The sequence below is a fragment of the Colletes gigas genome, unplaced genomic scaffold (genome assembly GCF_013123115.1).
Source record: "Colletes gigas isolate AHSC1104 unplaced genomic scaffold, ASM1312311v1 Colletes_gigas_Sc00001, whole genome shotgun sequence".
Classification (NCBI taxonomy): Eukaryota; Metazoa; Arthropoda; class Insecta; order Hymenoptera; family Colletidae; genus Colletes; species Colletes gigas.
Genome location: NW_025106630.1, coordinates 12,073,288 through 12,088,340, shown reverse-complemented (window position 1 = coordinate 12,088,340; position 15,053 = coordinate 12,073,288). Strand labels below are relative to the sequence as shown.

Sequence of the window (15,053 nt, the reverse complement as noted above, 5' to 3'; positions counted from 1 at the left end):
GGACGGATTGCAGTCTAAGGCACAGCACACTTAATGCAGTACGATTAAGAAACAATTGAATATTTTTAAAAATGTATTATTCGATTGTAACCGATTTCTAACAGAGTTCTGTTACTTTTCAACGTTAAGAAACATACTACCCGTTAAATTAAACAATTTTACTGTTTTTGGGAACCTGTAAACAAGAAAACATATTCAACAATTTTCTTTAGAAAATCTTAATAAACTAAGAAACTAATATGGGTGTTGGTCTCTCCCTTAAAGTCGAATGGTTAAATAATACATTTTAAGAAGTGTTCAATCGTCGTTTAACCACTGTATGTACAAGTCGTAAGTGTCAAGAGTTCTTTCCTCGAGTCCATGTCGCGTTCAGCGCGTTATCCGAGTGCAAAGAGCCAAAGGATGAAAAAGCCATTCGAGTGCCACGCCGCGATTCGCTCAACTAATCTACACGCGTTATATTCGGGTCAAAGCGAACCACTCTTATCGTATCTCCACTCCATTCTACGTGCTTCTCTCGCATAAAGAGATCGTAGACAATTACAAGTACAATGTACGAACCAACTAGCGACTTCGTTTTTTTTTTTTTCCTTTTTTTTCTTTTTCTTTAGAATACAGTGCTTTTAAAACAGCCTCGAACACATGCACACCACGCTTCGCGCAACAATGCATCGGTCGTTAAACGCACTCTTATCTACCTGTTATCTATCTATTACTCGTATCTATCGTTACAATAATGTTATTGCACGTGTAAACTTATCGCGTAATCCCGCGTGAATCCGAACCGAACGGATCGATTCGAAATCACTCTCGTTGGTAGTCTTTTGATCTATTTTCCAAAGGATCCGCTCGACGCATTGTAATCGCGCGCGCGAGCTCGAGCTCGAGTTACACGCCACGCACGCAAACAGAACAAAGAGAAGAAAAATATTGTCAAAAGCAAACACGCGTACAGTAATTCGAAATCCGCTCGAGAGGGCAAGATAGCGTCTGTATCGCGATAAAAACATTCGTTGGTAACGAGCTCCCTTACAACGGAGTAATCGATCCTGAATAGAATCGCAAGAAAAAGCAACGAGGAAAAGAATAATAAAGAAACGAACAACTTATCTCTCGCTGATAATGATAACGAGATACGGAAGCTTATCATGATTAAATATTCTTACAATTAATCTAGAATTATACATTTCCAGCAATTAATCAAATATACGTGGGCTTTTTTCTTTTCCGTTTCTTTTGTTCGATACTAATTGGTTGGGCTCTCGGCGTGATATGTTGTCTCGTCGGGACCGTCCTCGGGTACCGATTTCACGCTTATAACGAGCAGTGTCGCCAAGAACCGCTTAGCAACCTCGTAATTCGGTGGGCTCGTATCCGGTCCTCCCCCTGTACCGACCGCGACCTACAAAAGAACCGGAAGTATTCTGTAGTATTCCGTATCACAGAGTCAGAATTACCTAACCAGTATCTACCTTGTGTGACCCTTACTTTTCTCGTACAAATGACCGTGAAACAACTTGAATCGACATAATTGTTGGTCTCCTATTCGCGTGCAAAAATGCGCGAAGTTTTGTCTTTCGTTTGTTCGATGAAGTATTGTTTTTTTTTTTTCCTCGGCGATGACGTTAAAGGAATTTTGTTAATTTTTTTTTATCTTGTTGCGAGCTGCTGTAACGGCTTTTTGTTGAGTAGCGATATAATAATAATATTAGGTAGAATTGCTTGTAAAAACCAATAACTACCGAACAGTATTATTATCGCGGTTTCTTCGTCCCGACGAAGAAGAGAAATGGGTTGTTATTTACTTCGGGGGACCTGGTACTACGATTTTAATGATTTTGAGATATGTTATAGAAACTAAGATTCTGAACAACTTTTTTTAGTAGTTTCCGAGATATTTGCAACATTCCTTCCGGTTAGAATGGGTGAACCGGAAACAGAGTGTATTCTGTTATCCTTGAACTTCGGTTTGAGTGGCCATTTGCTATTAGGCGGCCTGAATGATAAATCTACCCTAACCCAATCCATCGATTTGTGGCTGGGCCACGTACATTAATATTCAAAATTGTTCAAATAAATTTGATCTTAACATCGCACACGTACCACCCAGTGAGGATAGATTAGGTCTGGATTAGGTTGAGTCTGCAAATATCTCGGAAGGTGTAGGAACAAGTTGTTCAGAATTTTATTCTCTATAACATATTTAAAAATCATTAAGATCAGAGCACAATTACAGAGGCAATTAAAAAGGAACACTAAATTAAAAGTTTGACACACATAGCCATGTGAGCATACAACATTCGAGGGCGTACACGTTGGCAAACACGTTCGATTAGAGGGGAAAGAATGACTGTTATCTGTTGCAATCGTGGAAGACTTCGATAATGAATTCTCATGGATAAATGAAGAAATTAAAAATACCTGTGTGATCGTATAATCTCGTTTGACATGTTACGTGCCAGCTACATTAATCTAATAATAAAGAACGTATACACGTATGATATAAAATACCTGTCCATATCGGCAATGCAAGCATTTTCCTGGTATATTAAAGATATTTTCTTTTGTGTTTTGATTAATAACTTTATTTTCATCGCTACAACAATTTTAAATAGTATAATACCGATGTGACATTACATGCACGCGTTTAATCGATATCTCCCTTTTTGTATACACATAAAATAGTCTCGGTAACACAGAAAATTACACAATTCGAATAGTACCATTTTTTCTTTCTTTTTTTTTTTTTTTTTTCTTTTATAAATACTCAGCCTCCAAGCGGCTTGGGAATGATGAACGAAAAATGTAAAACTTTGTACTTTACTCTGTCCCTTTTTTTTTAAAGACTTTCTTTCTTTTTTTTTAAAACTCTACGATAAAAAGAAACGATGATATTAAATATTTCCCTTTATATGCATTAGGTCGCGTAACGAAGCAGTAAACCTAACAAAACTATTGGGTTTAGTCGTAAGTAATTGTCGATTTTTCGCATTAACTTTTTATTTCTTTATTAAAAGAGTTATACATCTGGTCCAAAACTCTCTGCCATTTATTTGAGAGCTTATCAATTCCTGATGCGAAATAAATGAGGTTAGGTCTGGGTTAGGTTAGGGTACAGGTAACTTGGAATTCCCGAAACAGTCTATAATCCGCTACCCGAACCGGCAATTACTTATGACTCAACCCAGTATATGAATATCCTGCTATACAAATTGAGAAAAGAAACGTATGATGAAAATTTATGAGTGTAATGGTTGAAACCACAACGTTAGACAAACTCACAACGCAGAAAAAGGCCAGACAAAACTCTGTGCACTGTTATTTACTTCAATACCTGCACGTAACAGGGAAAGCTGCCAAACTCAACTCTTCGGTATGTTATTTTCTTAACTATGAATCTTCGATCATACTAGTGTAGTGAACTATCAGGTCTTGGGAAGTATTATTAGAAATTTTCACTACCTCTGCGCAACTGATTGAGACATGCCAGCATTCTGATCATAAACGTAGCAGGTACAGTCATTGTGTCTCTGGTCTCTTCCAGCATGATATCGTTCCTCTTTTTCAGCTGTAAATATCCAAAACCGTCTTATCGTTTGCACGGAATTGATTCGATAAGCAACGAACCGAGCAGGGAGGCGGGGGGGGGGATTTTATTCGAATAAAAAACCGATAAGGCGATTCATTTGATTTAGCAGTTATTTAAACAAGGCTTTACCATTTAAATTGCGATTTGAACGAGCAACGAATCGAAAGTTTGGAAATTGCTTATCCGGTTGAAAATTTAACTCGTGTCTGAGTCGAGGCAACTTACATTTTCGGCAAATTTCTCATCGAACGTGGGCTCCTTGTTGATCGGTGCCCACAGCTTGACGTCATAATCGATACCGGCGGTAGCCAACAAAGGTAGATACGGATGCGGTTGCAAACAGTTGACCACGTGTTGATCCGCCTCGAGCAACATGCACAGCTTCGCCGTCTCTTTGTCCCAGATGAACACGTGGCCGCAATCGCTACCGGACATCACGAAATCGTCGCCCCAGAAGTTCGCTTCTTTGATCATGGTCCTAAAGAAACTAGAGTGAACCGGGGGGAAGGCCAACTGATCAGATAAAATATGACGGCCCCGTGAAAAATGGCCCCAGTCCGCTCGAAGGCTTTTTCGGAATATCAGCGAGTCAATGGTTTCGCTTCCGATTCATTCCAAACGTAACATACACGTCGAACGCAAAATGAAAAACTTTAGTCAACATTATTGCGAGACAAGGTTTATCGGAGGCAACGAAACACGCCAAAACAGATATGGTCCTTCGAGAAAAAAGTTTCGCTAAAGCCTCCTGGTTGCGTCTCGTTACGTAATCTCACCCAACACGTGTTTCGATTAAGTTGTTAATCTTTTAGTCACAGGACTGAGTCACGTAAAACACCCTTCGTTTAAAAATCGTTTACAGCCTTCTCAATGATTCGAGACTCGTCGCGCGTGAGAATTGCGTTAATCATTGGATCAGCAAAATATAAGTTATAGTCACCGTTACAGTCACCACCATAACAGAAAACGGATGAAAAATATACCTCGCGTTGCGGTGTCCCGTGTACTGCTTCACGCGAAGAGTCGGTGTATATGTTTTATCGCAATTCGCGGAGTCATCTCGCGATCTGTCGTCGCCGATAGCTTCGTCCATTTCGTCTTCCACCCGACTTCTCAACCTTAACGAAGAAACGGATATACATTATTTATACGCGTACGATGTATATGTTTATGGAAATATCGATCGTCATAATACACACCTTTCCCTAAGCTCTGTATCATCATCGTCGCTATCGGTAAAAGCGCTTTCGTCAGTCTCTGTAGAAAAGATACCGCATGATTTTCTAATCTTCTTAAAAATACATCTGTTTACGCCGTATCTACTTACTTCCTTGTGTATTATAAAATCGTAAGTGTTTGATGTGATTTTTGCTCGTGAATGTTGCGTTACTGTTACTACCAGATGGACCTGTGGAACGACAGTCCGTGAAAATAAAATATATACATAACCATTATGCCACGGTTACCCACCCGCGAGATAATTGTTGTCGTGAATCATTTCGCCAGCCACGCCAAGAGATATCGTTGCGATCGGCGAACTTTTCTCCGTGTAAGTTAAACTCACCGGCTCGCTACCGTGTCTATCGAACAAGACGGAACGTTGTAAAAATATTACGTAACAAAATAATTCCTCGTATCGTAAACAATCTTCTTCGATCGATCATTATGAAACTGATCGCTTCCTACCTACTATTTCGTTAATGCTTATATTTTTTGAAAATTCGATGACTATAATCCAAAAGAGTATCGTAAAAAATTTATACATTCAAAATAAAACCACTGAGTTATCTTGTTTACGACTTGAAGAATTATTTTATTATTTTTTCCATAAGCCAAGAATCAAGCTTAAAATTAATAATATAAAGTATTCGATAATATTTCTGTGAAGTTTTCGCGTGTCGTACTTTTCGAGGAAACCGTCTCTCATTTTCGTCAGTCTATTTTGAAGATTCTCCATCATATGCCCCTCTTGTTTATTCTCCATATTTGTACGCGGGGAATCTTCGCTACCGTTTTGATCTTCTTCGGGGGCGTCGTTGCACCTGTCCACCGCGCGCGATGAACAAGGTTGCATAGAACACTTCGGTGTATTTGTTTGACTAGATTCAGTTTTCATAGGAACATTCGATGTGGGCTCAACCGGGGTCTCGTCAGTCGTTTGATCCGGAACCGTCGTAATTTCCGACGGAGATTGGTTTTTCGTTATCGGGGAACGGGCTGTTTCGGGTTCGCTTTGCGTGCCGCTGGAACATGCGCCTTCCGATCCGTCTGCTTGCCGTTCTGCAACATCTGCGGTCGTTCAACTTGTTATTTATCGCGATAGAAACGTCAACCAACGTCGAAACTGAATGTTATTAGCTACCTGTTTCTTGATTACTCTGGGCCGGGACTCTTTCGACTCCTTCGGGTTCGTTGTGTCTTTCCTCGCTGGTTTCCGCGATGTTTTCGTTGCTATTTTGAGCATTGTCTTGGTGATCGATCACACCACCTGAACTACCTTCGGCGCCCGCGTATAACGCGGCTCTAGTGGCTGGATCGTTTAACATTCTAGTCAGAGCGTCCGTCATCCTGTGCATTAACGAAGTGTGAAGCACAGGTCTGGCTTGAGCAATTTCTAGAAAGTAGGAAGATTATTTTGTACTTTGTAAGAAAATATTGGCGACGTAAAAAAAAGGTTTGAATTTAATTTCAAAGCACCTGTACCGTTACTTTGACCAGCTTCGCGTTCGGGTCGTGCGTCGGGACCGGTATCGGACCAATCGCCCCTAAGTCTCAATCTACGTACTGGCAGAGACGGCCGTAACCTTTGTTTCCTTCCTTCTCCTTTTACTGCTCCAATGTCTTTCCTCAATTGTACGGCACCTTGATCCTAATCGAAACAATTTTTTACCCTGAACACGCTATACATACTTCGTTAAAAACCAAAGATGCATTTTCCTAATACCTGTATGTTAAACAGGTAAACGTAGTCGCTACTATAACTAACGAGAACATCTTGCCCGTCGGGACTGTAATTCAGCGATGTCATTCTACGAGCATTTCCCTCGAAATCCGGAACTGTGAAACTGCATAAAACAAGGTCTTCTCTGGTCACATCTAACCACCCTAGAAAATTATTACATGCTTTTTTCACGGTTCCCTCATACTGGGTTATTCGATCAGGTTAAAATTACCAGATGTCGGGGTCCCGAGCGTTCTCCTATCAAATATTCTTACTGTACTATCGGAACAACCGATCGCTATTTGGTGGGGCGAAGCAAGATTCACCGACAGTGCGGTTATGGCTGTTTTAAGGGAGATCAGTACATTCTGGAACAACATAACGGTACGGTCACTGATCTTCAAAATTATTGGCAAACCTCTGTGATCAATTTGTCGTTTACCTTCCTACAATTCGAGGCATTGCATTTCTCCTTTATTCTGAGATCGAACAATCTTACAGTCGCGTCCTCGCCGCAGCTTAGAAATGTGTGTGGTTCGTCGGGTATTGTTGCTACTTCATAAGCGGTACCGCTATGACAATTGAATTGATTATGAAACGTTTCGGTTTTTCTCGTTAAATCTGTAAGCGTCGAATATTCGTTTTTATTATAAACCCAGTCATCTACGGTATCTACGGTCATCGAGTATTCACCTGTATACAAAATAGTGCCCTCGCCGCTACACGAAACTATCCGATGATCCCCGCTATTAGGCAAAAACTTAGCACTAAATATATTTGCTTTGTGACTGGTTTTGTAATCTGTCATCACCTACAATAGAGAAGTAATAGGGTCATTCCGCGTGCCGAATCGGATACATCTTCAACATATATTTATCTGTTTTTTTCTTCTTTTTTTTTATGGTGATAAATATACATAATACTCGTCATCTCTGTTAATTAACAAGATAGCTCTACACAGATTACACTAGATGTCAAAATTAGCACCACACACATTACACACAAAGGATTTTGTTCATTTGGCAGAGCTTCTGTATTTCTATCTATGTCAATGTTAGACCTTGGCTAGAATTAACTATCTTAACTATGATATTTCCTTCAAAAGGTTTATTGCCAATGTAACTTCCTCCATTGTACTTCCTTTTGGTAGAATTTGTTGCCATACAATCTTACATAACAGATTCTCTTTAACTAAACAATGATAAAGAAATCTGTCTAAAAAGCAACCTTGGTCCAAAATGTGTATTTGTAATAATAGTATTTATAAAAGCCAATATCTTTGTATAATATGAAACTATCTTGTCAGATGCAAAAGGCATTGGATTGATTTCATGGTGAAGGATGATAGGTGAATGCATCAGTCTCTACAGATATATGTATAGTCAAGGGTAAAAATATAAATAACCTTGGCACAGAATTTTACAAGATATATGGATATACCTGAAATTAATATATGCAACAAAATAATAAACTGAGCTACAGTTACACTGTTATGCTATACAAAAATTCCAAAATACTCTATGCAGTCACAATCAGCAGAAAGATATTGTTTCATTTCATGTACAAGCAGTTTGAATAACTCACCTTGTAATTATAAGCATTTGTGAGTACAAGATGCAGATCATCACTACCAGACAATATCAAATCACCGGTAGAATTCCAACAAAGAGAGTTTACACAACCATTATGTACGTCAAGCTTCTTTAATAAAGCCATACGCTGTGTCATCTGAAGACTTGCTGGAATGATTCAAGTCAAAATGACAGTATCAATATATGAGTTCATCGAGCATGACCAAACTCTTAACCAGTTTGGTTGAACAAGACTATAACTATCTTTACGTGTAAAAAACAGAAAAAGATTCCATCAAAGTCTACATAAGAAATTTCGTTTTTATATCGCTGGAATATTATTTGGTACTTCACGGTTCATCTTTATTCAAATACGTTCGTTTTAAAAGTGGGGGGAGAAAAGTTTTTTTATCTCGTAGCATTATACTACGCAATAACGTTATTGAATTTTCGCATCAAAACATATCGCTCGAAATACCTTTACTGCTGGAGTAAAGCTTCATCTTGGAGCACTCATTATATGGCAGATCATAAATGTCACGGAACAGATTTGAGCGTGTCTTCTTCATGGTTCAGCCTTGATGTTACGGTAGAAACTGAATATCAATTTGCGGGACGCATCGATCACAGATTAATGTCAAATTCCCAGATAACCGAGGTGAGAGTGGCGAGTTTAACGAGTCTGTCAATCAGCGAGAAACGTTCCGTCTATCGATCGAATCAGAAACCGTGTAACATACTCTTACGCAGCAAAAATCCACGAGGATTGTACCAAAACGACATGGCACTTGTACTAAAAATAAACCCCGGAGCTTCGAAAATTTGTGCAATCAGACGAACCGCGGATCACTTCTGACCAGAACAGCTGAGCGAATGTATACACACACAGCGCTGAAAAGAAAGTGCGCGGAGAGCTTGGTCATTCTGTAGTATAATCGATGTCGACAGTAACGCAACAACCGTTCGAAGAACCCTTTTCCTACATATGCACAACGAATTAAAAATTAAAATGAAGCGAACGTCCTTTCTCCGAAACAAACGCTTTAATTCCGGGACTTTTAATTGCACTTTCCCGCCGTACGTTCCATGTGAATTTTCGCTTTTATTTTCATGCTCAAATAGGATGTACCCAAGGCCGGATTAAGACTTTCGAGGCCCAGAGCTGAGAATTCCTGATAAGAGAGGATAGCGGGATCTGTACCTGTCTTTAAAAATTCTCATCTTGCTTTCCTCGGGTTGTTTATACGCATAAGTTATAATCAAGATTTATTGGAAAAACATTGGCAAATCAAACGTGATATTTTCGTTAAGTGTTTGCAAACGTTTATTTTATTATTTGAAAAGGCGAGGCTCCCTTGAAGGATGGAGCCCGGCTATAGATCCCCCTAGCCTCCCCCTTAATCCGTGCCTCTGTGTACTATACTGTATTGTCTTCCTCAAGGTGTCATGTACAAGATGTCTCCGTTAAATAGAATAATTTCGGTAAAAACTTTTACGACGCCGTAAAATGTGTTCTTTTGTATAACAAATATTAATGCTTAAGTCGTGTTTAATATTTTTATTGGTTTTCTTTCGGACAAAAAATAATCATGACGGAAGCACACGGACGTGTTTTATTGCAACATATTGCATAAAGGAATGAAAAGTATACAATGGCATTAGAAAGAAGTTGTCTAACATTCCAGAAATCTAAATTTATGAACAAACAGATTCGAGAATTATTGAATTAAACGTAAAAAATTGAATCTGTTTGTGACAAAATGAAACGTAGGTACTCGAGAACGACACAACACAGTATTCCACCTGTTTATCGAGTCTTTAAAAACAATCTGAAATTATTAATTGGAAATATGTAATCTAGTTCCTGGTTGCTTCACGCCAAAGAGTTTAAGCCTAGAATTACTAGCCTTCTTAACCTTCTTTGACCAATTTTGATTCAAAGTACTATTGCATTTAAAGACATCTTTTCTTGGATTTTTTTCTTTCTGATCTGAATTTATATTACTCCAACGACTGAAACATGGACTAGACTTGAAGGTTCTAGGGCCAGTCCTCCAGTCGTGTTCCGATTGTACAGGAAAAAATGGCTACTTAAACTGCTCGTGATAAATGTGCAATATTAAGACCAATATCAAATTCCAAAATAACTGAGAAAAAAAATTCCTTAAAATATTGGTGTAAAACATTAATGTAAAAAACATACATCATACTTTACAAAAATATAAACATTTAAAAAGGAATAGGAATCCCGAATCATCGAAGCTAGTGACTTTCTCCTTAAACGGCACGAATTAATGGAACAAGGATAAACTTAACCTAGTTGGGAACTAGTTTTCTCAAGTAAAGTTATAGTATTGATACTGATTATATATTATTCATTAATAGTTTACTTAAGGTACGTAAGGAAATAAAAATATTATATTTGTGTGAAGTATAATGTTTTATTCTATACGAAATAAAAAAAGTATTATTCTTTTAACAAGCGTGACAAGTAATACGTCCTAAACATCGTCAGTTCTTGGTGTTTTTTTTCTTTGTACATATGTATTGTTTGTTCAACAGCTAAATACTGTTAAAAAAACGTTTGACGATGTTTATACGACAATCGTTACAAATCAAGAAATTTCCAAATTTAAACTTAAAATATATATTGAAAAGAAACTCGCAACATGCAACGGAAGTGGACAGTGTATATAACCAAGAAACATTATTTTCGCCTCATAGAGAAAAGAAACCACAAAAAGAACCTTTTTTGAAAAGTTTAATCTACGGAAAGTTTGATAAATCTATTCTTGAGTTCCCTGAACCGCAGAAAATCGAAAGATTTCAAGAGTTTTGTAATTGGTTGAAACCAATTGAAAATTATATGTTAAATTGTTCGAACCCGAACAAAAAAGTGGATAAGAATACGATACTAGCAAACCTCAAAGATTTAGAAGTATTTCGAGCCTACACCCATGAAAATTATCGTGGTTTAAATTTATCGGAAACAGAATCGTTGAAACTTTTAGAAACACTTAGTAGATTACCTTGGTTGGCTACTTACGTAGTAAAAAATCATATTTTACCTATTCAGATAATTTCAAAGTATGGTTCGGATAGTCAGAAGCTGAAATATTTACCAAAAATTATGAGTGGTGAAGTAATTCCTACAATATGTATTAAAGAAGTTGATAATGGAACAAATATTAACAATATAAGAAGCTATGTTGATTTAAATGAGAAAAATGAGTGGGTCTTAAATGGTGAAAAGTCATTTGTTATCAATGGAACAGATGCTAATCTTTTCTTAGTTTTTGCAAGAAATGTGGTACATGATATACCCGATCAAGAACAAGAGATGTCTCTGTTCTTAGTTGAACGAAAACATGGAGGTGTGAATTGTAGCAAAACCTATGAAACAATTGGGCGTCATGAAATACCCATGTGTACAGTGAATTTTAATAGCACATTGATACCTAGTGAAAACATTATTGGTGAACCTGGTAATTCATTTAAATTGATGTTGGAATTGTTGAAACCTGGAAGTCAAAATATATCTGCACAAACTATCACTATTTTACGAAATTTCATAAATCAATTAGTAGTAGATATTGTACAAATGAAACACATGGATAGAGATTACTATAAGTTAGGTTCTGTAAGAAAAATAATATCTGAATCGATATTTGCTTTGTACACTATGGAAAGTATGGCATACCTCACAAGTGGACTTGTGGACATGCATGAAAATGAAGATGCACAACTTGAAAAAGTCATTACCGAAACGTATTGTGCAAATAATTGTTTAAAATGCATTCTGTCAGGATTACAGTTAATAGGTGCAAAAAGTTACTTAAACAATTTTTATATACAATCGTTTCATGATGCCTTGGCTTTAACAACAGTTGATACAAATAATGTGGATGCAAATATATATGTAGGTGCAAGTGCTTTTCAACATTTAGGAAAAAATGTATATAAGAATGTATTTAAAAGAAAAAATCCTGAAAAATTTCCTTGGTTCAGTATATTTGAAACTTGGTCTGAATTAAGTAAAACAAATTTTAATATTGCTGAGAATCTTCATCCATCGTTGTCGTTTGGTGCTAACTTTCTTGAAGAGACTATAAATATAACGAGAAAAAGTGTTATGGAACTATTAAATGATTACGGAACAGAAGTTGCTGCTCAAGACCTAGAACTTGCCAGAACGGCTGAATTACTGACAGAAATATATGCAACGACTGCTAATTTATCACGTGCATCAAGATCATATTCCATTGGTCTTCACAATTCAGACACTGAAAAGAATATAGCAACAACTTTGGCATGTAGTATGCTTTCTAAAGCACGTAGGATTAAAGAAGATGTTGCAGATGGGAAACTCTTAAATGCTGATCATATGCGTCATACTTTGGCCGATTTGACATGCGAGAGGCATACATATCCTATAGAACATCCTTTAAATAGAAATTTCTAAATATTTATTGTAAATATCATATTATTATTTATAAATCAACTTTCATAAATTATTTAAGAATACAAATATACGTATATCTATATGTGTGAAATGTTTTGGGAAAAAACATAAAGGAGAAAACAATAAATAAACGCATTTCCATTATAGTTTCTGTATTTATATATGAATTGCAATGTACAGTTTTCCTTAAACTACATCAAATTTAAAAATAAAATAACTCTCATGGCTGTTCTAGTACAACTTCTAAGATAAGTAATATGTATTTGGAATGAATTTTACATTTGGAATTTAAATTTTAATTTTATGCACCATTCATCACTAGGAATTCCTAATGTACACACAAAAAGATGGACGGTATTCTGCAACAAAAAAGATGTAACTATAATTTTCCTAAAATCGGAAGTTTAAAATACTATCAAATTTATCTCAATTGTACTATCACTATAATCTTTCTGCTTGAACAACAACATGTTCTTCTCTATATAAATCTGTTGTAGACCAACAACTTCTAATGCAGGTGTAAACTAAAACAGTTCCAAATTCAATTTGGAATTTTTTTTCAGTTCGTGGTTGAAGCATTAACTTGGAAATTAATGTGGGTAAGATTTGGACTTCAAATGTCATTTCACCGCCACAATGACGACATTTTCCAACACATCCACTAATAGGATATAATAATAACGGCATAGTATTATCTCGTGAATATCTGAAACAAAATACATTATAAATTTTAAAATAACGCTACTAGTGTCCATATAAAATATAGGGTACAATTCGTTAACAATTTCTTACCGCAAGAGTTGACCAGGGTTCTTCTGTATTTGAGACACAAAGTTGTGAAACATTTCATCTCCATGCATAGGAATACTCTTTTCATATTTTTCTGAAGCTATTTCCGTAGTTTTGCTTTCGTCCGAATCCGCTGCAAATTTTGTTGATAAATCTGGATTTCTGTATTGGTATTCAAGAAGTAAATCACAAACGTGTTGTGGTACATCTGTACCACAATCTTCTTCTTCCACGGAAAGGAATATTTCAACAAATGAAAACTTTGTTTCTATATTTGATTCTAATTGAAGGGGAAAGGGAGTTACATCGTGTAATAAACTGATCAAATCACATTGAGGTTGGGTGGGGGTATCTATGCAGACAACTTCACTTTCTTCTCCATCAATTTCAGCAGATGCCTGTGGTGAATCCAATCTACCCACAGCACCTATTCCAACTGGAGATTCCACACTTGCTGGACTAAAATAAATTGTAGCACAAATTAATTTAACTTGTTTCATTTACTTTTAAGCATTATAGTGTATCATTGTTTCAAGAAGTGTATTGTGGAAACAGTTTTCTATTAATCCAAGATGAAATACCATAATTTAAAATTCCTGCTTTTGACCAAAGTACACTTCCTACAGTAAACTACACAGGCACATGATACGTTCAAAGTATCCACTATATTGTGCCTGTGTATATTCAAACAATGAATAAATACACTTCTAGATAAATTAAAATCTCATTATAATTGATTTGTATTTAATATCTACCTGTTTGCATTAGGATCATCAACATGTAATACAGAAAGTTCATCCCTAATATTTTCATCTATTTCTCTTTGCAAAGAAAAATTGAATTCTATTGCATTATTTGACAACAAATTATTTCCATTTTGTTCAGAATTGTCATTGAAATTGTCACCCCAATCATCTGCATCTGACAACCATGATGTTGTTGATGGTACATTTACACTGCTACTGTTTAAATCATTTGTTTTACTTTCATCCTCTAATACTTGAACCCTTAGGCAAGTCCAACTTTCATTATGATTCCAACAGTTTGGATTTATACATGCAAAAATATAGAGAGTTCGATGATACTTGGAATTATCTAATGGAACATACAGCTGAAGTGCCAGGAGTTGATATAATCCACACAGCCTACATTGTGGTAATGACAATATAGTTTTCTCATGGCAGTTCTATGAACAATAATGATATATTCAATTAGATTTACATTACATTCTGTACACTATACAATAACAATTTAATATGAATAGCTTTAAAAGTAAATGAACCACTTACTGGAAATCCGCCGATCTTATTTGTCATAAAATTAATACTTGGCCGATGTTTGTCAGTAACATATTCATCTTCGTACCCTAAATACACTTTCGTTCGATTATCACAAGCCATTAAATCTGATTAAAATTATATTTCTTCATTGGAAGACTTCGTAATAGGATAAGAAATACTTTAATTCCTGATAGAACGTTGTATTCAGCGGTGGACAGCTGACATTCATCAGTATTGGTTCACGCGTGCGCTTTTAAGAGTATCCTGTTCCATTATCGATTTTTGAATACCTTATGTATAAGCAAATATTACGTAAACAAAACTCACGTTTTATTCCTATAATCTACTTGCAACGCGTATAATCTTAACTACATCGTGAAATTTTATAACTCGATTGGAAGAAATCGGTTTATTTGTTTTT

At 36.4% G+C, this 15,053-nt stretch overlaps 3 protein-coding genes across 8 annotated transcripts; 1 reads left to right on the top strand and 2 right to left on the bottom strand.

Annotated features, from left to right (window-relative positions):
- Positions 1-572: 572 nt before the first annotated feature.
- LOC122396210 (DDB1- and CUL4-associated factor 6-like) lies at positions 573-8,985 on the bottom strand. 6 transcript variants are annotated; one of them, XM_043394404.1, is made up of 16 exons: positions 8,580-8,985; positions 8,115-8,269; positions 7,224-7,341; positions 6,973-7,151; positions 6,763-6,898; positions 6,534-6,694; positions 6,287-6,458; positions 5,952-6,203; positions 5,494-5,878; positions 5,060-5,169; positions 4,917-4,997; positions 4,789-4,846; positions 4,573-4,707; positions 3,815-4,076; positions 3,463-3,568; positions 573-1,402 (listed from the first exon to the last, which is right to left on the bottom strand). In XM_043394404.1, the coding sequence occupies exons 1-16, from the start codon at positions 8,668-8,670 to the stop codon at positions 1,344-1,346; spliced, it is 2,460 nt and encodes an 819-aa protein (XP_043250339.1). In that variant the 5' UTR covers positions 8,671-8,985; the 3' UTR covers positions 573-1,343. The 6 variants fall into 6 exon arrangements, with proteins under 6 accessions (XP_043250339.1, XP_043250364.1, XP_043250355.1 ...); XM_043394429.1 differs by having other exon boundaries at positions 3,815-4,067; XM_043394420.1 differs by having other exon boundaries at positions 5,494-5,869.
- Positions 8,986-10,405: 1,420 nt separating this feature from the next.
- LOC122396241 (complex I assembly factor ACAD9, mitochondrial) lies at positions 10,406-12,709 on the top strand. The gene is made up of 2 exons (XM_043394461.1): positions 10,406-10,496; positions 10,664-12,709. The coding sequence occupies exon 2, from the start codon at positions 10,692-10,694 to the stop codon at positions 12,561-12,563; it is 1,872 nt and encodes a 623-aa protein (XP_043250396.1). The 5' UTR covers positions 10,406-10,496; positions 10,664-10,691; the 3' UTR covers positions 12,564-12,709.
- Positions 12,710-12,787: 78 nt separating this feature from the next.
- LOC122396251 (programmed cell death protein 2-like) lies at positions 12,788-14,870 on the bottom strand. The gene is made up of 4 exons (XM_043394472.1): positions 14,642-14,870; positions 14,108-14,538; positions 13,356-13,811; positions 12,788-13,269 (listed from the first exon to the last, which is right to left on the bottom strand). Exons 1-4 carry the CDS (start codon positions 14,750-14,752, stop codon positions 13,005-13,007), a joined length of 1,263 nt encoding a protein of 420 aa, XP_043250407.1. The 5' UTR covers positions 14,753-14,870; the 3' UTR covers positions 12,788-13,004.
- Positions 14,871-15,053: the final 183 nt, after the last annotated feature.